Source organism: Aulonocara stuartgranti (genome assembly GCF_965226115.1).
Source record: "Aulonocara stuartgranti genome assembly, chromosome: 2".
NCBI lineage: Eukaryota > Metazoa > Chordata > Actinopteri > Cichliformes > Cichlidae > Aulonocara > Aulonocara stuartgranti.
Window position 1 is genome coordinate 8,246,436 of NC_138940.1, and position 27,881 is coordinate 8,274,316.

Sequence of the window (27,881 nt, forward strand, 5' to 3'; positions counted from 1 at the left end):
CACAGTGTTTTGTTTCTGTTACACTAATTTATTTTTGTTTCACTTTTTAGAATGTAAGGCATTTATTTGAGTTCCATGAAGTGCTACCCTCCCTCTCCCCAACAATGTTTAATTTAAAATTTATGCCAGATGTCTTGTGAGGTCTTTTTTTTTTAACTGAAGTTTCTTGAACATTTGAAAATGGAGTAGGGTGGGGGGTGTATTTCTTAAAAAAATGGAACCTAACTATTTAAAACAATGACAAACCACCAAAGTTCTCTACTTTTCCATGAAATTACAACAAAACAAAGACCAAAAAAGCCACATTTGTTTTAGGAGTTTTACAGTTTGACAGTTTAAATATTCACTGGAGTTTATAAGCATCATCTCAGTGGTCTGACTGTTCTTGAACAAGGAAATATAAGTCTAAAATTTATGTAAAGCATTCTTGGTTCTAGGTTTCGACCATAATGTTTCCCTCACAATGTGGACATATTGTACACATAGTTAACCATGCAAAGCCATTTCCATGTCATCTTTAACCTGCTTATTAATTATTGTATCTGAACCTCAGTGATGTATTTTTTTTACGCAACACACAAAAACTTTCTTTTATGTTGTTACTTATGTTATATGAAGACTAATTTTGTTAGTGAATGTACTGTAAGCATTCAAAAGATAGATGATGGCAAAAACAAATCATTTTTTCCACATTTTTATTGCCAGTCATTTACCTCTTATACAACATAGTGATGTCTGTAATGGGAAAACATTTAATCATTATTTATAACATTAAACACATAACATGTATCGCAACAACATGTAAGTCTGCTTTTAATGATGATTTTTATGTAAATTAAGTAAAAAATCAACAATGTAAAATAGTGTATGACTTCTTTTCTGGCCCTGAACTCCAAGTTCACTTAATATGTAAATGTTTAACAACAATTCAAGAAAAAAAAAGTTATTCTAATACCAGCTGTATGTAATTTAATCACACAGAACAACAGCTATGCCGAAACAGAGAAGAAAAAAAATTAAGTAATTTTTACTTCCCCGCTAAATAGATAAAGTCCTAAAATCATCTATCTTATTATATGTCACAGTTCTAATTATTTGTGATGTTGGCTCTAGATAAATAAAAAAGGAAGTGAAATTGATGATCAGAGTTTACTTCTTAAAAAGCCATGCACCATGCAGTTTAAACATTGCCTGTATGTGTCCTTCCACAGTTAAAAGTTCAGTTAACTGATGACTGTAAATTGGCCGTAAGTCTACATGGTTGTCTGTCTCCCTGTTAGCGCTATGATATTCTGCCAGCTTGTCAACTGTGATAGCTTGTAGGGCCCCAGTGACCAGAGTCAGGAAAGCAAATATGAATGTGGATAGATGGAAGATTTGGCTGATGGAAAATAAAATGCAGTGGACGAAATGTAAAAATACCTCTCACCACTGACTTCTTTTGTGGCCCTCAAGTCCAAAACTCTTGCCTTCCATTTGTAAATTAAATTGTAATTAATTTGTAATTTATTCATTTTGAAAATTTTAAAACAATAATGATAATAGTCTGAAAATGTCAATTATCTTAAATGCTATTAATTTACATTTTAAATTACATTTTGACTAAGATGTGACACAGAAAATATGCAGTATTTAGCCAAAATAAACAAGAATGTGTTTTTTCATATTAACCAGTCCAAAACTCTTTTTTTTTTTTATCAGTTCTGGGCAAAAACAAAACTCTTTGGAACAGATGAATATGGTAAGTTAAAATCATCAGGATTTGGCTTCAAAGACAATACTTAGGGTAATTAATTGCTCATTTTCTCCAATATTAGAAGCATTTTGTGTCAGAGTGATGCTGAAAAACTATTCCATGGATTTGTTACTTCCAGGCTGGATTATTGCTATTTTTCTTTACCCTACAAAATAAAGGACATAGAGGCTACTGTCATTGTGATTTGGTGCCATATAAATAAAACTGAATTGAAATGAACTTGTGTGGGTGTTTTTTATGATGACAGAGCCAAAAATCTGGAATATTGTCTATTAATAAACTTAAGAACCCCAGTCCAAACCTTTAGTTAACACTGTAAGTCATGTTGATCTTATTTCTCACAAATATAATTTTGTGCTGCGAAACAGCCATCGTCATTCCATGATCCTTTATCAGTTGAAACATATTCTCCACAGTCCTGGCTTTTGAAGTCATTAGGCTGCCCAGGCTGCCAGTATCTGATGAATAAGGTAAGAGAGAGAAATCATTTTCTCCACTTTGTCGCTATAAGAAACAAATTCACTCCTACATTGTGATTGTTTGGCGCCTCAGTCTGTCTTTTTAATTTAACTCTCATTTGCAAAAGTAGAAATAATACTGTGCACTTCTGCATTCATCCTTTCCTTACATTTCCTGTTGCTGAATTGTTGGATAGATATTAAAGTTTTTGGCAGAGTTCAGTTCAACAACAGAATACAAGACTGATCTTTGTACAGTCAAGTTGTACATAAAAGTTTGATAAATGAACCTTACATTTAGAAAATGTGTAAAGTTAGATCCTTTTTGTTCAGGTTTGTGTATTTAAACTCACTCTATGGTAATAGGGGTCCCATCCACCCAGGTCCAAACCCCCTCTGTAAGTGTGTCAGTGAGGCCAATCCAAGCATTTTGCCTCTCGCTCTTGTCCAGTAATTCGTTGACAAAAAGCTGTTAGAGTCGAACAAACAAAAGACTGATGACATTACTGTTAGGGGGTGATCTTGATCTAAATTGGAATATATAATAAATGGACTGGTACAGACAATTTCTACACATTTCAGTTTTGTAAAAAAAAATTTGAATGACCCGTAGAGCCACGATGACAGTCATTTGTCTTTGGGATAGAGACTCATGTCTCCAACAAGATGGATTATAACAGCATTAATGATCCTTTAATTTTTTGTTTTAGTTCCATCACCTAATGGAGTTCTTGCAACACTGCAGTCATCTTTAACTGTACATGCAAACCTTAGCAACCCAGTACAAAGATGGAAAAAATTCTTGCAATCATTGGCAACGTTTAGCGATTCTAATTCTGCCTTTGTTTATTACCTGTTCCTCAGCGCTGTCTATGACAAGTAGATCTGCACCTTCAGCGATGCAGGCTTTTCTGCTTTCTGTCCAGTTTTTCTTCAAGGTTGAGACAAAATAACAGCTTATGTCAAACCTTCTCCAGTGGGCCTGACAAGGAATGCCTGCAAATTCATCACATGGAAAAAATATCCAAAAGATGAAGAATACCACAATGGAGATAATTTTAGTAAATTTAAGCTGTAACATAGGAAGCATACCGCTTAGTTTAGTGGTCATCCTTTTGACTTTCGATTGTAACTCTTCTCTAGCTGTAGTCAAGCGACTGTAGTTGGTTTGTAATTGTTCCTTTTCCTTCCTCAAAGTATTATACCTGGTTTGAAGTTGCTCTTTGTCTTTCCGCAGGGTGTTATAGCTCTGGTCAGTTTGATGTTTGTTTCTATTCAGACTATTGTAGCTTCTTTGTAACTGGTCTTTCTCCCTCTTTAACACAGTGTAATTACCTTCTAGCTGGACTTCTTTTACTCTCAGTGCAGTAAAAAGAACGCTTAATGCATCCTTTTCTCTTTGGAGGTTATTGTAGCTGGTTTGTAGCTGCTCTGCAGTTGCTGTCAGATTATTGTGATTAGTCTGTAAGCCCTCAAGCTTCCTCTGCATGTGAGTGTAGTTTGTCTCGAATTGATCTCTCTCTTGTTTTAAGTTGATGAAATTTGTTTGTAGCCGGTCCTTCTCATTTTTCACATTGCTGAAATTGGCCTCCAGCTCATCTCGTTTAGTAATCAAATAACTGTAATAGTGCTGCAGCTCATCTTTGTCTTTTGTGAGGTTGCTCAGTATGATCTTTAACTGTCTAGTCTCCTTACTCAAAGCATCATAACTGATCTCCAGTCTGTCCCTCTCTGCAGTCAGGTTGTCATTATCATTTTGGAGTTTCTCCTTATTTTGAGTGAGTGTATTGTGATATGGCTGTGTTTGGTCTTCTGATTTAGGATGGATGATCTCATCTGTGAAATTTAAAAAATAAAAATAATATTTTTCCGGATTCAATTGATTATCATGAACTGGATGTAAAAGCAACAAAAAAGGGGTTTATTTTTATTGAATAAAACTAAACAACTTACAGAATATAAATTGACTTATGTTACTGCACAACAGGACAGCACACAGTAATCCGAGGCTCACAGTGACACCTCTGAGGATCTGGTTTCTTCTGCGAAAATTCACTGTTTTGTAAATAAGAAAACAGACATTTTTCAAATTAAACTACAAACAAATATATCATTAGACAAGTAAAATTGGTTAAAAAAGTCTTTAGAGACTTTAACTTAAGTTTTAGAATTTTTGAATCCATTTAAAAATCTTTAAAACATGCTTTACCGTGTAATTATGTATTACTGAGCATAGACCAGCATGATATTGGTCCTTTTATGAATTAAACAAGAAATTTATTATTCAATAAGGTGTTCGCAAACCAAAGGTGTCTTAAGCAATGAAATACACACACACAAAAGTGTGACGTTATTCAGTTTGAAATTTAAGCTGAAAAACAGGTTTGCATTTTATTTTGTCTACCCACTAGTTCTGTCTGCGGGTTTTGGGGGTGATACTGTACCTTGAGTGATGAGATTGCCGTCCATATATAATAAGGTGTCATCAATTTCCATTGTGTCCATTAATGTTCTGGATTTTTTTCTGTTCAGGTAAGACCTTTGTAGGTTTGGAAATGAAAAACAGTCCTTAAGTTTTCCAGAAGTGCTGATTTTACACTAAACTATACTAACATTCATAAACATTTTTTAATGTTCTAGAGAAAGTTCACATTCAATTATCTAAACATTAAATAGTTTTTAAACCTGCACTTACCTCGCACTTAGCTAAATACGCACAATAACAGTGAATTCAAAAAAGATTCTGCCACTGACCAATAAAAAATGAATGTTAACTCAGTATTATTTATTGTAGTGAAAAAGGGATGTCCCACATCATCAAGCACTTGACATAAACTGATTGGTTGAAAACGAAACTATGCAAAATCCACTGGATGTCTACATTCCCACATTCAAAGTACTTCCCACTCAGACTTAATAGAAATAGCTAAGGTTAAATACCACGAAGTAGTGACTGGGATTTTTTTCTCTTTCACTGACCTGATCGTTTTCAGACTTCCACCTTCTGTGATTTCTGTTCCCTTTTCCCACAGATTAAGTTCTCACAGAGGTTAAATAACTGAGAGTGTGAATGTGCTGAGAAACAAGAAATAAATAGAAATGGAAAACTGCTCACATATTCTGTCCACATTTTCCATCAATATTATGTGACAGAGACATATATACAGGAACTCAGGGCAAAGTTGTACATATTTGTAAGTAAGAGATCAAAGAAAACTGTATGGTAAATTCTGGATTAGCTTGCTAGGTTTTTTAGCTAGCTTGCTAGTATTACAGTAATAAGTAGATATTTTATTATATATACATAGTATTTTCCCTCTCCTAGTTTAACATTAGTACAGTGGCTAATTACACCTAAAAGTTAAGTTGGTTTACAAATTTAAAAACACATTTTTTAAATCAAATTTGTGCTAGTTTAATTCTATCAAGCACAGAATTAAATCAAAAACCATTGTTTTAATAAATTCACATTTTAAAAATGTCATTTTAGTCAGAGAGCTTTGCATAAGTGTTGATTACCTTTACAGAAATTTTAAAAAATATTATTGTAATTACGTGTACTCAGCAGCAGTGGCAGCACAAACCTTACATTGGGTGGTCTATGTTCTGGACAAAGACCACTGATGCTGTGCCTGGAATCTGCTGCAGCCACTCTTCTAGTTTCAGGATTACAGCTCCTAATGCCTAATGGTCCTATTACCACTGGGACTACTTTGGACTTTACTTTCCACATCTGCACTATTTTCCATTACTCCTTCTTCCTGATGTTGCTTTCCACTTACATTACCACATCATCCTATCTTTGTAATGTATTTGTGGCTTGCGTGGGTGGAACTGCTGATTCTGGACTTGCAAGATTCTGTTTACTCACCTGCAAGATTTGCCTGCTTTGCTCCATGGAGATCACCGTTCACAGCCAGACTAAATTCTGCTTGTCTGTACGGTCAGCAGCCTGACTCTGGTAAACACCTCACTTAGGTTTCTTAGCTGCCCGTCACCACTACCTCCAAGCTAACCTAACAGCTTGTCAGAATCAGAAAAGCAGATGAATGAAAAACAGCCTTCAATACACCACTCAGCCACTACTAATATCTGGTTATGCCATTCATAGCAAACGCTGTTTAAAGGTGTCATAAACAATGTCTTAAGAGCTTTCCCTGCCTGTCTCATTCTCTATTTTTTATTCTTCTCTAAGGACCTCAAGGAGCACTCCATAAATGCACGGCAGATACTGTTAAGAATTTGGGGGAATTAACTGTTCGCGAAGGTTGAAAAATGTGAATTTCATTCTAAATCTGTCACATTTTTGGCAACATTGGTGAGAATTGGCAGGTGAAGACAGATCATTCCATGATTCCACATCAGATGAAACATATTGGTTTTGGAATTCATTGGGCTGTCCAGGCTGTACCAGTGCCTGATCAACAAGGTAAGAAAGAAACCATCTTCTCCTCTTTAAGAAAACCTTCTGACCTCTGATTGGTTTTGTAACTTTTGGTTTGTCTTTTTTCATTTAAGCTTTATTTGCAATAGTAGAAACAGTACGAGTTCTGCTATCATCCACCCCCATCACCACCTCTGCATGTTTTTAAATGCATCAAACAGGACATGAATTTTAATGCAGTGTCAGGGCTCTGTGTGCGGGCAGGCAGAGATGAGGATCCAAATGCAGGACTCAAACACAGAATTGAAACTCAAAAAACCTCAGCTTTATTGCTGGCAGAAAAACAAACATGGAGTGAGGATGGAACACTGAGACCAAGGACACACAGGCATAATTCTGAGGGTACGACGCGACACTGAGCATGGGAAAACACAGGGCTTATATACACAGGGTAGTAACGGGGGAATCGGCAACAGGAGGGAGACACAGCTGGGAGAGATCAGGGCTAACGAGACGGGGGAGCTAAGCTGCACACACTAACATAAGACAAAGACTTTCACAATAAAACAGGAAACATGAATTACAAAACAAGCATGCAGACTTTACACTGAGAGACAGACAGAATGACACATGGAATCTGAACTAAACTAAACGTGAGATATAACTGAGAACAAATCCTTAAGCACGGATAAACAGAAACAATAATAATCATCATCATCACTACGAGAAGAAAACAATCCATGAAGCAGAAATAAACCAAAACATAATAAACTCAAAATACTGGGTCCAACGGACCCAGAACCGTGACATGCAGTGAAAGTCTCTGTGGATGCAGTTGTGTAAGCTCTGAATTTGAAAGTGTATTCAATCACTTCTAGATCTGGTTCAACAAGATTTCCTGTTGCTGAATTTTTGGATCAATATTAAATAGATTTAGGCAGTTTAGTTTTACACAGGGTCTCTATCATCAAAATATAAGACTGATCCTTTGTGTCCTTATTTTCCACCTTCAAGCAGTTTTAGTTTAGGATGAATCATGGTTAATTTTATGTTAATAAAGAATTGAAAAAATAAAAAATCATATGGAACAGTAAAGACAAGTTCTGTAAATTACACTCTATTATATTTAGGAAATCTGTAAAGTTATAGCAGCGGTGATGACATGAGAACCTTTTTGTTTGTATTTGTACAAAATACAAACAAATACAAAATTTAAACTTTTTCAATTCAAATGGTGACTGCGTCCCATTGACCACTGTAAGACTGTCAGTGAGGCCAGTCCAGGCATTTTGCCTTTGACACCTGTCCAGTAATCCACTGACAAACAGCTGTTAGAGTTGCACAAATAGAAGTCCAGTTGATATATTTACTAAGACTTATATAAAAATTGAAACATTTAACAGTGGGAGAAAGAGGGCACGGCAAGTAGCCATTGTAGAAGGTCCTGAGTTTGGGACCAGGGCTCTTCGCTGTGGAGTTTGTATGTTCTCCCTGTTTTTGCACGTGTTCTCTGTGTACTCTGGCTTCCTTCTGCAATCAAGACACATGCAATTGTTGTGGTTAGAACTAGTGATTATAAATTGCCCATAGATTTGAATCTGAATGGTTGTCTGTCTCTCTGTTTTTAGTCTTGTGTCAGACTGGTGACCTGTTGAGGGTGTACCCTGCCTCTCTTGAGTCCAGCCATCAGGTCAGAAAGGGAACATGGCAGTTCAGGGGGGCAGCAAAGGGGAAACAACTCAACAGTAGACACAGAGTTGGATCTGGTCAGATGGTCAATGGCAGAGATGGAGCAACTCTGGGTCCTGACCGGGTGGCCAGTGATCGAGACACAGCAGCTCCGATAAGAAATTGATGGCTGAGGAAATGAGACTCCCTCGGATGCAAAATGAACAGCCAGCGGCTCAGCCTCACAAGGGACTAGCTTGAAGGCCAGTGATGGATTCACTCATGAGGCCAAGGAGGCAGCCAGTGATGACTGACTGGGCACCTTAGGAAGCTTGAAGGAGAGTGATGGAAGTGAATGAGACCCTCTGGAGGTTCCAAAGGAAGCTGACTCTTAGTGGGCTAACGTTGGCTAAAGCCACAGGACACCTCTGGTTTGGCTAAAGGCTGGCATCGGGGCAGGTGACTGGACACTTCTGGTGGCTTGACGGGGGGATGACAACTGTAGTGGAGGCAGGACCCTCTCTGAAGACTGGCAACAAAGGAGATGGAACTCCTCTGGCTCAGGTCTCTCAGGTAGTGAGGGATTTATGGTGTCCAATTCTGCTGCTTCCTGCTATCCCAAATTCAGTGGTGTCAAAATGACTACAATAAACTTGAACTTAATGTTTGTATGTCTGATAACTTACACAATCTTTCTCCAAAAGATCTGAGCACAAAGAGAAAAAGATAAGGTTTCTTCAAAGGTAAGTGGAGAAATGCAATGCAGAAAAGACTGACGCATGCATGATCATCCACACGTAAAGCATACTGTATATACACACGCAGGATAGGAGAGAGACGAGGCAGAGAGTACAGAGAAATTGCAGGTTCACATAGCGAGGACAATGACAACATCCATTGTTTATTTATAGTCACTGTGTGGTACTGGAGCCTTTTTTTGATGTAGGATCATAAATGCCAGCACAAAATTTAACTACAATCGATCTAAAGTGAGTGACTTCCTCCTACACCAACTTGAGCACTTTAGCAAAAAAAGATATTTGTATTAAAATGCATACTGGTAATTAAACAGGAACAAAACTTTTTCTTTGTGACTTTTTTGACTTTGTGTTCTTATAAAATTCACAAGCAATACTTTGAAATTAGACTTAATTTGCATGCTTTTTGACCTCCTAGAGTTTTGAATTTCTTTCATTATCACAGCACATTTCTCATCCAAAGACCCTGATGCACAAGTTCTTACTGAACAAGTCCCAAGTTTAATCTGAGAACAATGTCAATGCTTCATTAAAAACAAGCCATTTGCAGGCGATCTGCATTCCTCAAAATTTTGTGCAGCTTCAGCCCAGATACAGCTCCAGTGGCAGCTGTTACAAACTGCTAGAAAAAAAGATTTGGAGAAACGTGACCACAAAAATAAAAAGTGCCATTTGTCAAAAATTTTAAAATGACAGAGACGGCTGTCAAGCTGACATGTGCCAGGAGTCCCAGCAGCTGATGTTTTGATTTTTCTCACTGCTGCATTAGACATTGTCGGGAAAAGACAGGCTGTCAGGCCAGCTGTGCTGTTTTTATGTATTGATCCCTCTCTCCATGTGGAACACTTAGCTCCGTCTCTTTACTGTTGTAGGAAACAGAGTGCTGAGTATTTCTCTGGCTCAGACTGAACTGATTGAACGCCTTCGCAGAAAAGCACTGAGTGCTGAATTAATACTTTGCTGAGGTTATCTTCAGGACTGTAGGTACATTCAGTAGATTGCGGATACATCACTTGCAATAACAAAATTATATGTATATTATAATCATAATATTCATATAATAACTTAAATGCTTCTTTTATAATTATCAGATGGATTATATGTAGTTTTTTCCTGTTTTATCCCATAAAAGAAGCTTTTATTTATTTTTTAAACTATTTTTCTTATTCCATTTACATTCTTTAAATTGTTTGGTAAGCTGCCCAAGTTTGCATTAATCTACACTGATCTGACAACCAGATGGATCTCATGAGGAAATGTCCCAATATGCCATCAGCTCCCACCCATCCAAGACAAATCTGGGAAGTTAAAAGATGAATGAAGGCACAGGAAGGTTGGCAAAATTAGTTATGTTTAATCTTCCAGAATCTATTATTTCCAATCTCCAAAATCCAATTAAAACCGGCTGCTGGATTTGGTGGCTCTTTCCTTTGTGAACTCAACAATTAATTACCCTGAGCCTGATTCTGTCAGAAGTTTCTTCCTGTTAAGAAAAAGTTTTCACTCTCAACGAGAGTGATCAAATGATTTTCATAGGTAATGACTGTTGCTTTGAAGTGATGCTATATGAAGGCAGTTGTACTGCTCTGCATCTACTGCGGTCTGTAGATTCTGTAGTCAATAACAAAAATATTAATTGAATTTGTTCAAAATCATGACTGTTTATAAATGTTTAGATATTTCTATGGTGTTTGGAGGACCATCAACATATCAAGATATATCAACTAACACAAAATCAGAAATCCATGCCTTTAATCCATGCTGCACTATGAACCAACTCAAGAAAAAAAAGATTCATTACTTCAGCGATAAATTTTTACCTGGTCAAACTACACTCATATTTAAACTCCTTGTAAAGAATTTTGGCTAAGACAGCAAAATCGTTGATGCATTTAGATTACAAACAAATCAAAAACACCACCATGTACCAAAACACCCATAAAACACTGCCACATAAAAGCTCGGGGCCTATATGCTTGCAAACAGCAGCAGTGCAGCAGTCTGAAAGAGTAGGCAGCCAAGACCATATAGATCTTGGCAAACTGACAAATTAACTGTTCCCCATTGAGTGTGCTTTACAATCATTCATGATCATAATTCTTAATCATATCATTTACTCTACAAATTGAAATATTTTAACAGCCTCAATGAACTATAGCCTCGTGTCAGATCATTGCAGAACATTGCAAAAAAGAAATCAAAAGCAGAGCTTTTCTTATTGAAGAAGTCACTTGGATGAGTGACTAAACGTTTCTCCCACAAGAAACGCTACGTCCAGATGAACAGATTCAACTTTTGGAGAGCTTTTCTTATGTTATAATTTATACTCAAGGACAGGTTCTAATATACACTGACCGGTAGCATTAATGTTTAACAGCAAACACTCAGCCGTGATTGATGGGGATGAATATGCGGCTATTGTAGCAGTTGTTAATCATCCATCATTTTTAAAAATGTGCTTTATATGATTTAGCAGGTAAATCACAAAGCAAAAATAGAACATATGCATTTGGGAAAGTTAGATTAAACCTTAGCAACGAAAAGAGAAACATATTTTTAAAAGTATAACTTAAATGATTAATTGATTTTTAAAATAGTTGTGGTTGTGCTTGGCTCCAGGAAAAGCTGTAAAAAATGAAATGAAAGTAATAAAACAGAAAAGGGATGTGAAATACGCCTATGATTCTTCCCAGCCTTTTTTCCCTACACGGAATTCTTTTTTTAGAGATAGAAAAATTTCTTTCATCTTATCTTTCTTAAAGGCTCATGTAAAACATCGTGCAAAAGCTTTGCATAAAGATTTTTATGAATGATCAGCCAAGGATACTGTAAGATTGTGCCTTTTTGAAGTCAAGACATCACTAAGAATTTAGATGTGATCAATACTGTGAAAAACATCTTTATCTGTTTTATGTAATATTTTCTTGTGTTATGCAGCTGTGTGCAGATAAACTCTGTCAACCTTGGGTAGCCTCATCTGTAGTGTCACATGTATGATTTGGTTTAATCAAGTTTACATGTTTGATTTTTCTCATGTGAACTTGCTTAATTTCGACTTCCTTTTATTCGACGTTTCAATCGGGTAACTTTTGTCCTGAACCCTGATGGACTACATAGTACGTAGTAGGGACCAATCATTGTGCTTTAAAGCATAACCAGTAAAAGGCGAAAGAACTGTTGTCGACAGCAGTCACTGTACCCTCCAGTCAAACACCTCTAACTGTTTTTCAGTTACTTCAATATCTGAGTCAGAAGTTAATGAGATGGGCTTTGTTCTTCCAATCCTTTAACTTGGGGGTTGTCTCATTAAGAGAAAGAAAAACATAGTGGCAGATACATTGACACGTGGCCCTTGTATATAAGTTATGCCTAGCTACAGTTGCACATCTATTATATTCCAATATTTCTGCTTTTTGTATTTTTGAAGCCTATATTATGCTTTCCAAATAGTCCACTGGGGTCCGACGGTGTCTTAGTGATGTAAAGTTTGTTATCATTTGCTGACTGGAAGGTCCGTGCAGACCTGCCTGTTGTTTTGTGTCCAACTGGACTTGTCAGCAAAGAACTCTCACCAAATACTGGTCTAACTGGCAAACTTTAAACACACTTCAAAGTATAACATCAGCCAATGGGTCTCCAGCTGTTCATGCCCAAAACAGAGTATAATAAAGGTTTAAAAAATGCATCCACAGGATCCAACGTTGCCGGATCATTGAAACTGGGAAGTAGGGAAGTACTGGGATGTGTATTTTATGATACAAAGGATATTTGTTGTAAATGTAAATGTGATATTTATAAATAATATTGGGTTGAGAATGTTGATTACAAAAATTGGACTGTGTTCAGATTGAAAAATGATTTGCTTTGTATCTTTATGTTCTGGGTTATGAGGTGGGTCTCCGCTCTCAAGGAGAGGTGTGATCGTCCATTGGCCTCTAGATCCACATTTTGTGCCTTTTTATATCAGAGTTTTTTATTTGGAATAAAGTTTGGGTTGACTGCTCACCCACAAATATAGGCATCAACAGTCAGCCTCTCTCTTTTCAGGTCACTTTGACTGAACTTAATTTTTTAATTTACTTAAAGAGCACACGTCCACACATCTAAATGTTACACACATGACATTTAAACTGGTTACACATTTAGCTTTTGACTCTTAGATAACTTCATTTATTGTTATGTGCGGTCTCCGTGTTTTGTCTTTCCCTTTAAGCCTGGATTTATTGAATTCCTGTGCTAAGGTGTCACAAACATGACTGAAAAATGCAGCTAATATTCTAAAAATTTACATGAAAGTGTGTAAAAACAATATAATAAACTAAACTATGTACACAAAGTTCCCCATTATTTCCTGTACTAGAATAGTTGCTACAGCTCAAAACAGTCATTCCAAAAGCAGAACTAAAAGGGAAACTGGTGTGGCAGTAGTTAATGAGAGTTTCACACAGTGGATGTCAGCACTTCCTGTCTTAGATTATTTAAGGCTAAGGTGCTGATTTAAACACATTTACTGGATTTTTTATTTTTATTTTTTTTTGCCCATTATAAGATAAGACACATTATCCTGGAAATATAATAAACGAAAAATAGATTAGCACAAGCATTTGCATACATAACACTGTGTATATGTACGTGTTATGGGGACATATGGTACGTTGCACACAGAAACGTAATCAAAATATAAGATTAGAGGATATCTTGAGCAGAGCAACATGCAGCCAACAGATTTTGCTGACTTTAATCTAAGTTGTTAGCTTTTTTCAGTAATGATTCAACCCAAAAGGTAATTAATAATTAATCAATAATAATTAATGCATGTCTACTGATTACGTACTTTTATATTCATGCAAATATTTACAGCGGGTAAAATAAGTATTGAACACCGTTTTCTAAGTAAATATATTTATAAAGGTGCTATTAACATGAAATTCTTAAACCATAGACATCCATAAATTATGTGTAATAATGAGAAATGACACAGCGAAAAGGTTTTTGAGCACGCTTTCTGAAATATTACTTTAGATCAAGAAAGATGAATGAGGGTCCCTGAGTACTTGGACGGTTACAGTTACATTTTTCATTTATTTGGTATCTGAAAAAGTGGAGCAACATATAAAACAGCATTCTTAAACAGAAAATACAATACTTTCGTTAAAAGTAAAAAAAAAAAAAAAAAAAGAAAAAACGTACCATCGTCCAAATACCCAAGTACCTGAGTAATTATTAGAAATCTACTGATGAAAATAATGAAAGATGAAGTTTGTATTTAATGCAGGTATGTTTTAGATCTGTTAGTTTGTGAACTTGGGGGGAATCTCTCACATTTGACAAATGAAAGAAGTCGAGTGGAACCCGAGAAGGAAGAAAAGTGCACTGTTAGATGGCTGAACAATAACCTTGGCTCACATCGCCTCTGGGCATAAAGACCTGGCATACAACTCCTAAAAAAAGTCATAGTAGAGGCAGAGATAGGGGTGTTTTTTCTGTCTTCCTTCACCTCCAGGTGTTCACTGCACTTCAGGGAGCAGCTGAGAGTCTGATTCAGCGGTCACGTTGCTGCTCTGTTAGATGCTCCTTGCTTCGGGTCTCTGGGACCACACTGGCTTGTTTACCACATTCCTCTGGCAGCCAGGTCGAGTTTGACTGACACCTGTGGCCAGTGAGTCACAGGTACAGGCCCAGTCTCAACCCTTCCCAAATACCCACCAGCTATCAGCAGCCAGCCGCACTCACAAAGACAGATTCTGAAGGCAGTAAGTTTATCCGACATTTAACTATTCAGCCTCCCATTCCTCCCATCGATCTTTGTTCCTTCCTTACTTCACCTTCATTATCTCTTCGTTGGACTTCCTCCCCATTTGAAAGAGTTTTTCACTCTTTTCCTATCGTTGCAAACATAGAAAAACTCACTGAGTTTTCAAAGTTTGAGGTCAGCAGGTATTAATAGCATTTTCTAAATCATTTGTCATAGCTGGAAAAGCACAGATGTTACTACTGACTCACCAAAATAACTTTTTGCTGAGGCTTGAATTCAAATAGGGTAAAAGCCATGACCTGAAAGCCTGTACTGCTGCCATTTATAAACTACAAACACAGCGTTTACAATAATATTTTGTTAAGAAAAATAAAAAGAACATGCATAATATTCCCAGTCTCTCATTTTCCTCTTCGGACAATTAATCATTTATAGTAATACAAACAGTTTAGCATGTTAAAATTAAATCCCCATTCTGCTTAGCACCACTTTCTCAGCTGTGCCATTTAACTTCAATATTTAATGTGAAATAATGTCAGAATGAAAAGCAGAAAATGCTGTGGACTGAATGATGGACTGTAAGTTCTAACTGTGAATGATGCGTGACGGTCATCTGAGGGTTGATGTGTTCACACAAGAGTGAGGCGGCTCCATCATCTGTAAAGCCAACAAACCATGCACGTAATTTCTTCAGAAATCTCTTCATAGTGAGGCTTTCCAAGTGAAGGACGCTGCATAGAGCAGACTGATGCATAACTGCAATTCAAAAAGTTGAAATAGGATGGTGCTTGCCATTTTTGCAGGTAACGGACACTTTTTGTAGATCATTAAGAAATAACATTAGTCATGGGTAAGCTAAGAAAATACAAAATACAGATTTTAAATGATCATGAAAAAAACAATGAAAGCCTACAATGTGAAAAAGTAAATAAACCCAGTAACTTTTGTTGTGCCACCCTTGGTCACAGGATCTGCAATCAGTCATTTTTGATAACTGGCAATGAGTGTTTCAGATTGCTGTGGATTCATTTTAGCCCACTCTTCTGTGTAGAATTGTTTTAATTCAGCCACATTGGAGGTTGTCTGAGCATGTGTAAGTCTAAGGAGCTTGGAAAGAAAGCGTGCATTTTGGGCCATGTGTATTTTAATTTGTGATCGGTGGGACTGATGTTAACGTGGTCATGTTACCGTGATTCTATTGGCTCAAATGATTAATGCAAATCGGCCAATAGAAGCTGAAGTTAATGCCCCTTTAGAATTTAAAGTCACAGAGATTGATTTCACTGTGCAAAAACAAGACCCATTATGCATCCATGTGGGTAGTTTTTCAAAACAACTATTCAAAAACAAGCATTTTTAGACATGTAAATAAAATTAAATCTTTTATGCTGCTCTATACCTAAGAAATTTCATTGGGTTATATGCTATGAAATACAAAAAAAAAGTTAGCCAAGGAAAAAAATCTTATTTCCATGTTCCATCCTCGGATACTTTGAAAAAGTAGCATCTTTCGTAACATTTATTGCAGTAATATTTATATTGACGAAGTCTCAAAAGTTTTAGTGTTATTTTAAACCCAAGGTTGTTTATATAGAGTTTGTAATTGCAGAGACATACTCATTTTGGGCAGGTCATTTTCGAGCAGGAACAGGTCCAGACTTTGACTAGCCCATTTCAAAACATGACTTTTATTTAATTTTTAGCCATGCTGAAGTAATGAATCTCAGGTGGTTGGTGTGTTTGAAGGAGGAACATGTGGCCCAGTTTAGCCACACACCTGATTATGACCAATTATCAAATTGCTTCTTTTTCAGCTGCTGCTAGTTTGATGTGTGAAGACAAGATAACAAATGCCATAAAGTGGCTTACGATGTTGTTGCAGAAGAAACATCACCGAAGAAAATAGCCAGTAATAAGTGTAATATACACAGAGTCCTTTGGGGTGTTCTTAGTGGAGGCGAATCCTTTAGGCTACTTCAGTAAACATACCACTGTCACGATGTGAAAACACTGCATTCTGAGTTAGTTATGCACTTACACGAGAACACAACCCGAGGATTTTTAGTCACACACAAGCTGAGGGAGGCGAGGACTCACAAGTCAGCATCACTTAGTCAACACTCATCTGTCCACCACCCGCATTATCCTGAGGGAGAGATGAGGTGGAGGTGGAGTGGGGGGATTTGGTTGAATGATGCAGGTGACCTGTCTTCCCACATGCAGAAGCCTCAGGGAGATCCAATAAAAATCTCCCACTCATCAACAAGGCCACTGTTCCCAAGAATCCGATCGTGTTTTTGTGTAAACACCCTGAAAGCAGCTCCTTTAATTATATGGAAAAAAGCCAGAGATTAGTGCGCTGACAGTTACCTCAATGGAGCTAATTGTGAGTCATTTCTCAGAACAGAAGTGCTGTAAATGACTACTTTGGCTTGTGCCCCAAGTATGTCCATTAAAAGGCGCTCTGAACTGGTTTTACTAATGGAGGAATAATCTGGCAGTGATATTGGTCTCAAAGAATAACAGCCTTCTCTTACACTGTAAAGAAAAGGAAAACCTGAATCTACTGAATATGTCAAACTCAAAATTGTTTGTTTGAGTGGGAATATTAAAGCTTTATTAGATTAGAAATGTGTTAATGATTACAACATTTTAAGAGACAGACCTGAAGTTCTATGAATAATGTAATCGCAGGCACTTTTTAAGAATAAAAGCAACAGAACAAATGTATTTTTATTTCATTTCTGTGGCCTTGAGATAGCATACACAAAGTAAAGCACACTTCAACATCAGACAGTGTCATAGAAAAGAGCAAACAAAAAGTAAAGAAATACATTACTTGCTACTTTTAAAGAAAGGACATGTATTACATCACTTGATTGCATCCTGCAGAAAGTAATGAACTACTCTATAATTCATAAATATCACTTCTACATCATGGGCTGAAATACACTGTCAGATAATTAGCAGTTAAAGATATAAACCTTAGGTTACTTGCCCACACACTGACACGATCCCACAAAATTTTTCTTTCAATGTTTAAGTATGACAGCATCGCCAAGCGCAAAGCTGAAAACCAGTCCAAAGAGCACTTCACAGAGATCAACGTGGCAATTCTACTGTAGAAACAGTCACGGATAGAAATGGAGGTTCATATGCCAGAAGTCTGACTGCTTCTGTTATCTGTTGAAGGCTTGGTCTGGCTGCTTGGCTGGGGTTAGTATACATTTAGTTTAACATCATTCTGGGTTCTTTGCTGGTGGCTTTGTGTTAGCTTGTCACCTTTGTAGATGCTTGGAAAGAGTCAATGGTCTGTTTCTGGAATTGGATAGCTTTTCCTGGCCTGAGCATAGTTTGTCCTTCTTAAAATATATATGGTCAAGTAGCTGACTTTGGCCACATCTGCATCCTCATCGCCCCGGACCTCTCTGCAGCCTTCGTCACCATTTCTCACACCATGTTTCTCTGCAGCCTAACCAACTATCTTGGTCTCACCGATACAGTACTCTCCTGGTTTCAGTCATACCACTCCAACAGAACATAGTTTGACACCATGGGACACTCCCAATCCACCTCTGCTCCAGTTAACCATGGTGTTCCCCACGGTCACCATCATAATGCTCCCCCTTAGTCAGATCATCCGTCGCCATGGTCCTTGCTTCCATTCTTGTGCTAATAATAAACAACTTTATCTCAGTACCGAACCCTCCACCTTGCTCCCCCCACAGTCACTTGTCAACTGCCTGAATGAAATCAAAATATGGATGTCAACCAACCTGCTCAAGCTTAACAGTAATAAAAAAGAGCTCTTGGTTGTGGCCCCAAACCCTACTACAGAAGATTGACACAGGCTGCCTCATCTTACCTTCCTCTGAGGTTTGCAATCTGGGTGTCATGTTGGACTTCACTCTTTCATTCCTTACTCATGTCAAATTTGTTACCAAAACAGCTTTTGTTCCACCTAAAGATCATCTCTCGACTTCAGCCACCACTCACTGACTCTGTAGCAGAGACCCTCATCCATGCTTTTGTCACGACCCAGCTGGACTACTGCAATGAGGTCCTATTTGGGATTTCCATTAAAGCCCTGGATAGGCTCCAGTATGTCCAGAACTCAGCTGCCAGGCTTATAACAGGCACTAGGTTCTTGGAACATATCACCCCCGCCCTCATAAGTGTCCACTGGCTCCCGGTCAAGGCTTTCATTACTTACAAGATCCTTCTTCTTACTTACAAATCCCTCAATGCCCTGGCACCTCGGTATCTCTCTGACCTGCTGCAAACAGACACACAGTCTGCTACAGCCCTTAGCCCTCGGTCTCCTTTCTGTCCCTTGCACCAACCTCAATACCTTTGGGGAATACCTTTGTGGCACCTCTGGAACTCGCAATGCCCCATCACTGGAGTCCTTCAAGAAACTTCTCAAAACTCACCTCTTCAACAAAACCCTCAACCTCTAGCCTCTTTAACGTCTAGCTACTCTTGGGTTTCTTGAAAGGTGCTACACAAACCTAAGTCATTATTATTATTAATATTATTACAGTATAATTTCCATACTTCTTAAAAGTTGCTCCTCCAATTTCTTTCTTCCTCTATAGGAACTAAGGTCAAATGTAGCATTTTGGGCGCACATAAAGGATTAATTTAAAGTAAATTGCATATGAAGTGACAGAATCGTTTGCTGAGTAAATACCTAGACACATTATTTGTCTCGGGATTGTGTATGTTGTTCTCATCCTTGCACAGGTTTTCTCTGGAAGCTACAATGTTGCTACTGAAAATCAAGCTAGGCTAATGCTTCCTTGAGCCATGGACAGACATATTTGTATGTCCCTGAGCTTCTGTACTGGAATATCAGTCCATGGCATTGGTAAAAACCAACACAATCGCACACAGGTGTTTTTAACCCAGGTGTGGCAGACTCAGCGTGTCAGGTTACAGAAATCGAGAAGTTCATGGCCGGCAGAAGTGCCACAAAGTTTGCGGCACAAGACACAAGATGTCATGTTAAATTTGTCATGCAGTGCCCACTACACAGGTAGTACAGCAAACGTAACAGGGCTATTACCTGGGCAACCAGAGCCTGGAATGCCAGCTCACAACCAACACTCAGTGATTCAACCCTTTAATCTCGAGTGTTTTAGTTCCTGGTTAATAAAGTTTTTTTTTAAGTGTTTATTATTTGAGACTTTTTCAGTTTTCAATTATTGAGAAATTATGGTTCTCACCAATAGTGCAAACATCCCAAGCAGATAATACAAGAGCAGTCTAAGACTGCATACCTCCAACAGAGGCCACACCATGCATAATTTAATTCCATGAATCAAGAGAATTGAATAAATCCTGGTTATTTTGTGATATTATCTTGACCTGGGATGTCATACTCACTTTACATCACAGGGCATATACAGCCCACTTAACTAGGTCAGATGAGTGAAATTCTACTTTCTGTCAGTGGGAAGATGCTTAACTGCACATTTGATCCCTGAATGCTTTAATACAAGATACAGATGTGCAATTTGATAGTAAATCTCAGTTTTCTATATGAAATTACAGAAAAAGCTTTAGTAGTTGACTATATCATAGCACCTGTATAGCCACAATAAGAGCTTTAGTGATAGGTTGTTTTTTTTTTAGTCCAAACTTCTATAGTAGACAGTTCACACACAGGAAGGCCTCGAAGGGGAGTGGCGACAGCTCCTGGGCCTGGCAGATCCTCGTGTACTAAATAGGAGTGAAGAAGTTTAAGAATTGAGAACAAAGAGGGAGGGAGGGAGGGTGGGGCACGTAAACGAGAATGAACAGCTTGCAGAACTGGGGGAACCTATATAGATGACAACCAGAAGGAGCGTGTTTGGAGGCGTGGTCCCACTCCTGAAATTCCGATACATAATCTCCAATTAAAAATCATTTAACCTTGGTGTAGTATAAATGGCAGCACGGTGGCAAGGTGGTTAGCACTGTTGCCGCACAGCAAGAAGGTCCTGAGTTCAATTCCACCATCAGGCCGGGGTCTTTCTGTGTGGAGTTTGCATGTTCTCCCCGTGTTTGCGTGGGTTCCCTCCGGGTACTCCGGCTTCCTCCCACCGTCCAAAGACATGCAACTTGTGGGGATAGGTTAATTGGATAATCCAAATTGCCACTAGGTGTGAATGGTTGTCTGCCCCTGTGTGTTGGCCCTGCGACAGACTGGCGACCTTTCCAGGGTGTACCCCGCCTCTCGCCCTATGACAGCTGGGATAGGCTCCAGCGCCCCCCGCGACCCTGAAAAGGATAAGCGGAAGCGAATGGATGAATGGTAGTATAAATGGCTGTGTGGGGGCATCTTTATCAGCAGGAAAAGCTGTAAAATACAGTTAAAAGTCAACAAATTTATACCCTCTTTACCACACTTAGGAAGTTGACATAAGGACAAAGAGCAAGAGCTGCTCCTTTTTATATATGTGGCTAATGAGCGTGATGGTCTCGCTATAGAGAAGGAAAACTCAGGACAGAGAATGCGTGCTCAGCCATCCCGGGCTTCTAGAGCGTTAAAACAACTCAGGGCAGGTCTGTGACACTGAAACCTCAAACATCATCCACCACTTTTTGTTGTAGAGGAAGAAAACTTTTGACAGAGAACATTTTTTACTACTTATTGGTAAAACTGCCATGGCTAGGCTGCTCATGCTAACTTAAAGCTACTATGTCTATGTCTGAGAAAAACACAAGATTCTTCTTGGAAAGGAATAGTATAATTTCTCTGATTTACTGCATATTCCTGAATACAATTATGAATATTCCCAGTCTGAGGACAAACAAAATATAAAACAAAACTGATAAACATGACTTTATGGCAGTATCTGCATGATCGGGGCTGGCAGACAGCCTCAGTCACAGATCATTTGCAGAGTTGACAACACAAACCCAAGTCCATCATAACAAGTTTGCTCAACAACCTGTGTACAGAGAAACACAGGAGCCACGCTCTCACACAGTGAGCATCGGGGCAGATATGACAAACAATGCATTTTTTCCCGACTATTTTTTATTTTGTTGAAACTGCAATCTCTACAGCAGCAGAGTGGAACCGGTGTGCATTATCTAGTCTGATGGCTGCTGAGATAGGGTATAGGCATGGGCAGTTTGTGGGAGGAATGTATTCCACTCCCTTGTACAAACTGTACAGTCATTTATATGCATGGAATGAACATGTTAGACCTGAAATATGATCTTGGAAAGGCTGTCAAAATGGCAATATCAGATCCAGCTCTGACTTTCTAGTCTGGTGAAAATGAAGATTTATTTCAACGTGTTCAATAGTGTAGAACATGTATATTCTAGAAAGCACTTCATGATGCAAAGTGTCACATAATTATTATGATTATATGAAACTGCTGACGAGACAATCACAATAAACCTGCATCAGTGAAGCACAGAGGCAAATTGGCTCCTTGTTCTGTTGAAATATGAGATAAAAGCTGAGCGCTAAACGACCCCTCAACCCTGATCACAAAGATTCTGTATGAGCAATGCATGAGATAGAGGAAATATCATCGCTTTTGTGTTTGCACAGTGATACCTAATATCACTTTGTAGAGAGGACATTTATCCTCAAGAATGCAGGAGCGATAAAACTGGATTTATGGCCAGTAATATATGCTGGCGGGCAGTGCAGGGCCCACATTGTTGGGACTTAATTTGCTTTTGTTGTCGAAACACATCACAGGTACACTATTTCACATATTGTTACGCATTTACGGACAAACAACCAAACTGTTAACATTCAAGTAACTTTGAGATTTTATCACAGTAAGCTATTTTTGTAATCTGAACTGTTCAGGAGCCATCGCGAGCAGCTTCCTGTGTTCAGTGTAGCGAACGAATACAGTAATTAAGCAGAGTTGAGTCCTGGACTTTTAGACTCATGTCACAAAAATTATAGTCTTTCAGCTAGACACAGGCAAGAATGGACCTAAAAACATAACTTGTGACTTGAGACTTTGAATAAAAGAATTGGTGAGGAAATTTGGACGCGGAACAAATAGCAAATGCTGCATTGTACAAACAACTACGGTTTTAACCAGCTAGCCAGCACACATTAGCAGCCTATGTAATGTCAACCACTGATTAATGTTTATTTTCTAATACACACTTAATCTGTACTGGAGTTGCCCTCTAAAAACTTTATTTAAATAGCTTCAACATTGCATCTAAATCTTCAAACTTACAGTTTTAGTAAGGTTCATGTACTCAGGCTTAGGCAGCTGTGTGCACTTTTCATGCAGTGCCTTATTTAAATAAATAAATCAGCTCTTCCGGCTCTAACAGCCAGTTCTGTATGCTGGGAAAACAAATAAGGAGTGCAAACAACGGAATCAGATTGGTCTGAAGGGATTTATTATGGGGTGTTATGAAACTATTAAACTTGCTGACACACGATGACCAACGTGCTGCTCTATAATAAATTACACATTACTTACACGGCTACAGTGCAACTGACAATGGTAATCCGAGGGACTTTTAATGCAAAATGACCCATAAAATGAACCTATTTACATAAAAAAGAAACAACTCTTTTGTATTGAATTACTTTTCTAATTAAAAGCAAATGCCCGTGATACTGAGCAAACCCCCAAAATTGGATCTTGAGTGAGTCCTGCAAAAACTGCATTTTTCTTCCCAAGAACATTTATTTATTTGGGGTATCCAACAAAGTTTTTTGTTTGTTTGTTTGTTTTAAACTATGTCTAATTACCCTTTTCCAACATATGCTCCTATCCGATGACATCTTTTTGAGGAAAAGTCTTGAATATTTTAAGCTGCATACTATTGCATCCTGCAGCAATTAGAACAGCATAGCTTTGGAGGTCTGCAGTCAAGACCTTTCACCAGCTGGAAACATTTGACACATCGTGAAATGAAAATGAAAAACACAACAAAGACCCAGGACTGCTGAGCAGCTAGAAGCCTACATCAGACAAAAATGGGATAACATTTCTCTCCCAAAAGTCCAGCAGCTGTTCTCCTCAGTTGCCAGGAATGTTATTAAAAGAAGTGGGGATGTTACACAGAGATAAACAAGGCAAACATTTTTCAACTTTCCAAAGAAAAGTTCCAGCTTTTCTGAGATATGACACTTAGAACCGATTTCTCAATTTAAACGTGTAATGTATTTTCTATGTTCCATTGTGACTAAAATATGAGTTTATGAGATTTTCAAATAATGGCATTCATTTTTTTATTCTTTATTCTTCATAAAATTCATATTTTCCACTTTTAAAAAGGCCAAAAAGAGGTTAGAGGGTTTGTGGCAGAGGGAATCCTTTCTGTGATCATGCTGTGACTGCTAACACATTGTAATGACTCTGCAACTCAACTCCTTCCCAAATTAAAGAGTCTGTCTTTATCACCATTTTGAACGACCACAACAACCGTGAGTGGTTGCAGATTTGGTCCAATGAGATTGTAAGTTCATTGCACATGGTTGCGATAATTTTGATCCAACCTCTTTTTGTCCTAAAATGATTGAAGCATGAAGATTTTTTTTTCTTTTGTCATGGTGATATACACATGGTATATTTCACATGTTCCTGACATGAAATATATACTTGCTATTGAACTACATTTAATAATAACTCGTGCTCAGTGACATGAAAAAGGCAGTGATAACGCGTCCACACTAAACAGTAGACTGATTTTTGTAATGACCTCACAAACAGCTGTTAGACTAGGCTAGTATCACATACATGTGTTCAGATTTTTGATACTAAATTATGAGTCTGACTTCTGACACAAATTGCAGCAATTATGCACTAAGGGGGTTAGCCTGCCTTGATTGCTCCATGTACTACAGGTTGCAGCTGCTGTTGAAACAGCTGATTGTGCTGATAAGTGGACCAAACAACAACTAACTTCCTATGCTTTTTTCTTCTCTTTTTTCCATGTACCTCTCATCTCACACAACATCTTTGGCTCTACACCTTCCCTTTAAAACAAATTATCCTCCCTAAAAAAAACATCCATGAGTTAGATCAATAACTTTCAATAAATCAAGCTTGTGTTCTGGGGATATGATTCACATAGAACATTTTCTTTCTATCCGAATGTTCTTGCCAGAATAAGATTTCAAGAACACCAGTTAAAACTGATACCTTTTTTGATTATTCAGAGCAGGAAATTTAAGTAAATACCAACTTTATAAAAATTGATCCGTTGACAGTTGAAAGTCCAAAATTTTGAACCCTTTGAACTTCCAGTTGGACAAAAACAAATCCAATGGTGAATCACAAAACAGACTAACAAAGAAAATTTAAATAGTGGCTATAAAATATAACAGACAGAGTGTGACTGCCAGTTTTTGTTGTTGTTTTTCAGTACTATGCTTTAATGACCCCTGAGCGTTCTCTGCTCTGCAGTTTCAAACCTCATATTTACCACAAGAGAAAAAAAGTGGAAAAAATTTAATTAGGACATACAGTAGTCTTTCAAAATTGCTGTAAATACAGAAAGTACCTCCATTTATTTTTTCCTCTTAGGCTATATGAAAGGAAATGTGCATTACAGCCATTTAATTAACATTATACCACATTCTTTGCTGACTGCAAGCTCATAGCGAGGTATGAGCAGATATGGTTCTTGGCTGATATTGAGATTTTCTTTTACAAGCATTAAAACTGCATGTAAGGCATGTCTTGGGGGTTGTCACTATGCCAACAAACACAAACTAAAACATCAAAAGAGAGAGAGAGAGGGAGAGGGACTCTTACAAAGCTTGCTTTTTATTACTCGGTACCCCTCTGTCTCCCAGGGAGCACATATTTAATTACAGACGTGACAAGGAAGACATGAGGGAGTTCAAATGCAACAAATCCATCATCCCCCCCCTCCCAGCACCACCAACACCACCGCCACCACGCCATCCGCCCCAAGTAGAAATCGCAATCTCACCACACAGCATGCTGTACAGATTAGCTCCGGGTTGGAAATTACAGAACATCTCCTAGCCTCAGTGGAACTCTCTGCGGGAGCTTGCCAATGTTCAGGACCAGCTTCCTGATGGCTAATGAGTCCCCAATTTCCTTTTCAAGCTGGCTAAATAGACCTTTCTTTCCAAAGTTGTTTTTAGCTTATCATACACACAGACGTTTATTTTGGTTTCTACTGAGCATGGCAAATGTGATGTTATAAATAGATTTTCTTCTCATTCAACTATTTTCCCATATGGCTGAAGGCCAAAGTCTTATTGTACCTTTTGTGTTCACACTTGAAAAATGTATCCCTAGGCACTTTACAGGCAGCAGTGCATTTGACACCAGTGTAACACAAGAAATGCTTACCTTGTTAAACTTTGCTTAATGGAGGTGCCTCAGGGATCCATCTGTACCCCTGCTCCCTTTTACCCCATCGCGACACCATTCACGATATGTGATCAGTGGTTGGAGGCATACAAATCACGGTATCCCCTCTTCTTCGTGGGAGGTACAGTGTGCACTCGCCCACAGTCAGCACATTTTAGCTGAGCTTTTCTTTTTCACATTTTTCATAGAGGAATGTAACACTTTCAGAGCTATTATTTTCTGCCTTGACAAACATGAAATCTATGCCTTGGTAATAATAGAACTGCAGAAGTCATTATAAAAAGGTGGCTGAATGTACAGTAAGAGATTTACACACTTCTCCTGGGACAGCCTCGGGCTTTCATGTGAGTGTGATACACAGCTCCCACATGGCCACAAAGGATAACACACTTACTATACAGAGATCCATGCTTCACATCTGAATAAATAGATAATGGGTGCATAATTTCTAAAGCAACTCTCTAACCATGTAAAGTATGTAATGGTGAAGAAGTGTTTTCAGCCTCCTTAAAGCTGTAAACAAACATTATTGCATTAACACCCATCTGCACAGTTTTAGCCTCTTTAATTTAATTTTTGAGATTTTCACTGATCTACTAAATTTGGGTTTCTCAGCTGCTTTCCTGAAACATCTGTTTTCTGCAAAAAGCAGAAAATCATATCATCTTAAAATCTCATTGTACACTGTGTAGTTGTGAAGACATTGGAGCATTTAATTATTAAAGAACCAAGTGTTTCCTTAGGGGTTGGTGGTGGTGACCAAAACAGAGATACAAGGTGATGGGTATTCGCAGAATGGGCATTAGTAGTTGATATTAATTGAATAAGGTCACTTTCCCCATTCAGAATGTAGAGCTCACAATGCTATACTGGCAGTGTTGGGAAGGTTACTTTTAAAATGTATTCCATTACAGAATACAGAATGCATGCCCCAAAATGTATTCTGTAACGTATTCCGTTACGTTACTCAATGACAGTAACGTATTCTGAATACTTTGGATTACTTAATATATTATCATGCTTTTTACAACTACGTGAATGTACTATTGCTGTGTGATTTATTACTATTACTGAAGGTTCGCGACTCCGAACTGTAGTAAAGGGACCTCTGACTAATATGGCGGGGTCCCTGTCGGCTGGTAGCCGAAAAATAGCTTTACTTTGTTGTGTGGGTCAACTTTTCTTGCGAGAGACAGAGAGAGGCGTTGAAAGGCTGCTCCAACGGAACTTATTGTTTCGGAGGAAAACACCAACACAGCGTACAGTCGAGTCTTAATAGCTTACTTACAACTGGGCTCATCAGGCACTCTTCTTGGCTGCAGTGGTTACTATTATATTTACATGCTTCCAGCTCCCGTTTTTCCTCGATGACAACTCGTACCTTTCCACTCTCCTTTTTCTCCCTCCTCGCGCTCACAGACCCATAACGTGTATGGCAGTCCATTCTCCCTGCAACACGGACTACACTGCCCATGATGCTACATTCTTTAGAGCTATGCTTGTAGCATTCTGCCTGTTAGCTTAGCACAACAACAACAACAACGAAAAGGCGCTCTCTCACCCAGGAAACACACAGTCGCAGAGAGAGAGAGCGTCGCCCTGTAACCATGGCAACCATAACGCTGCCGCCTGGAACAACAGAACGTAGCTGTCAAACAAAACCCAAACAGTCCTGACCCGCGACAAAATGAAACAGGAAAGTACCGCAGTGTAATCCATTTATTTCAACAAAGTAACTGTATTCTGAATACCACCTTTTTAAA

At 38.2% G+C, this 27,881-nt stretch overlaps 1 protein-coding gene across 2 annotated transcripts; it reads right to left on the bottom strand.

Moving 5' to 3' along the window:
- Positions 1-638: 638 nt before the first annotated feature.
- Positions 639-27,881, bottom strand: LOC309720590 (uncharacterized protein). 2 transcript variants are annotated; one of them, XM_082557646.1, is made up of 9 exons: positions 27,407-27,881; positions 6,086-6,237; positions 5,194-5,289; positions 4,659-4,753; positions 4,168-4,269; positions 3,307-4,050; positions 3,068-3,210; positions 2,568-2,683; positions 639-2,214 (listed from the first exon to the last, which is right to left on the bottom strand). In XM_082557646.1, the coding sequence occupies exons 4-9, from the start codon at positions 4,717-4,719 to the stop codon at positions 2,088-2,090; spliced, it is 1,293 nt and encodes a 430-aa protein (XP_082413772.1). In that variant the 5' UTR covers positions 4,720-4,753; positions 5,194-5,289; positions 6,086-6,237; positions 27,407-27,881; the 3' UTR covers positions 639-2,087. The 2 variants fall into 2 exon arrangements, with proteins under 2 accessions (XP_082413772.1, XP_082413773.1); XM_082557647.1 differs by lacking the exons at positions 5,194-5,289; positions 27,407-27,881 and having other exon boundaries at positions 6,086-6,816.

What these genes read in the sequence shown, in the direction of transcription:
- LOC309720590 (XM_082557646.1), bottom strand. Translation starts at nt 4,719, where the DNA reads ATGGACACAATGGAAATTGATGACACCTTATTATATATGGACGGCAAT. An exon ending in CGGCAATCTCATCACTCAAG is followed by an intron (nt 4,270 to 4,658) that starts GTACAGTATCAC and finishes TTTACAAAACAG; the next exon opens with TGAATTTTCGCAGAAGAAAC. An exon ending in GGGACCCCTATTACCATAGA is followed by an intron (nt 2,215 to 2,567) that starts GTGAGTTTAAAT and finishes CTTATTCATCAG; the next exon opens with ATACTGGCAGCCTGGGCAGC.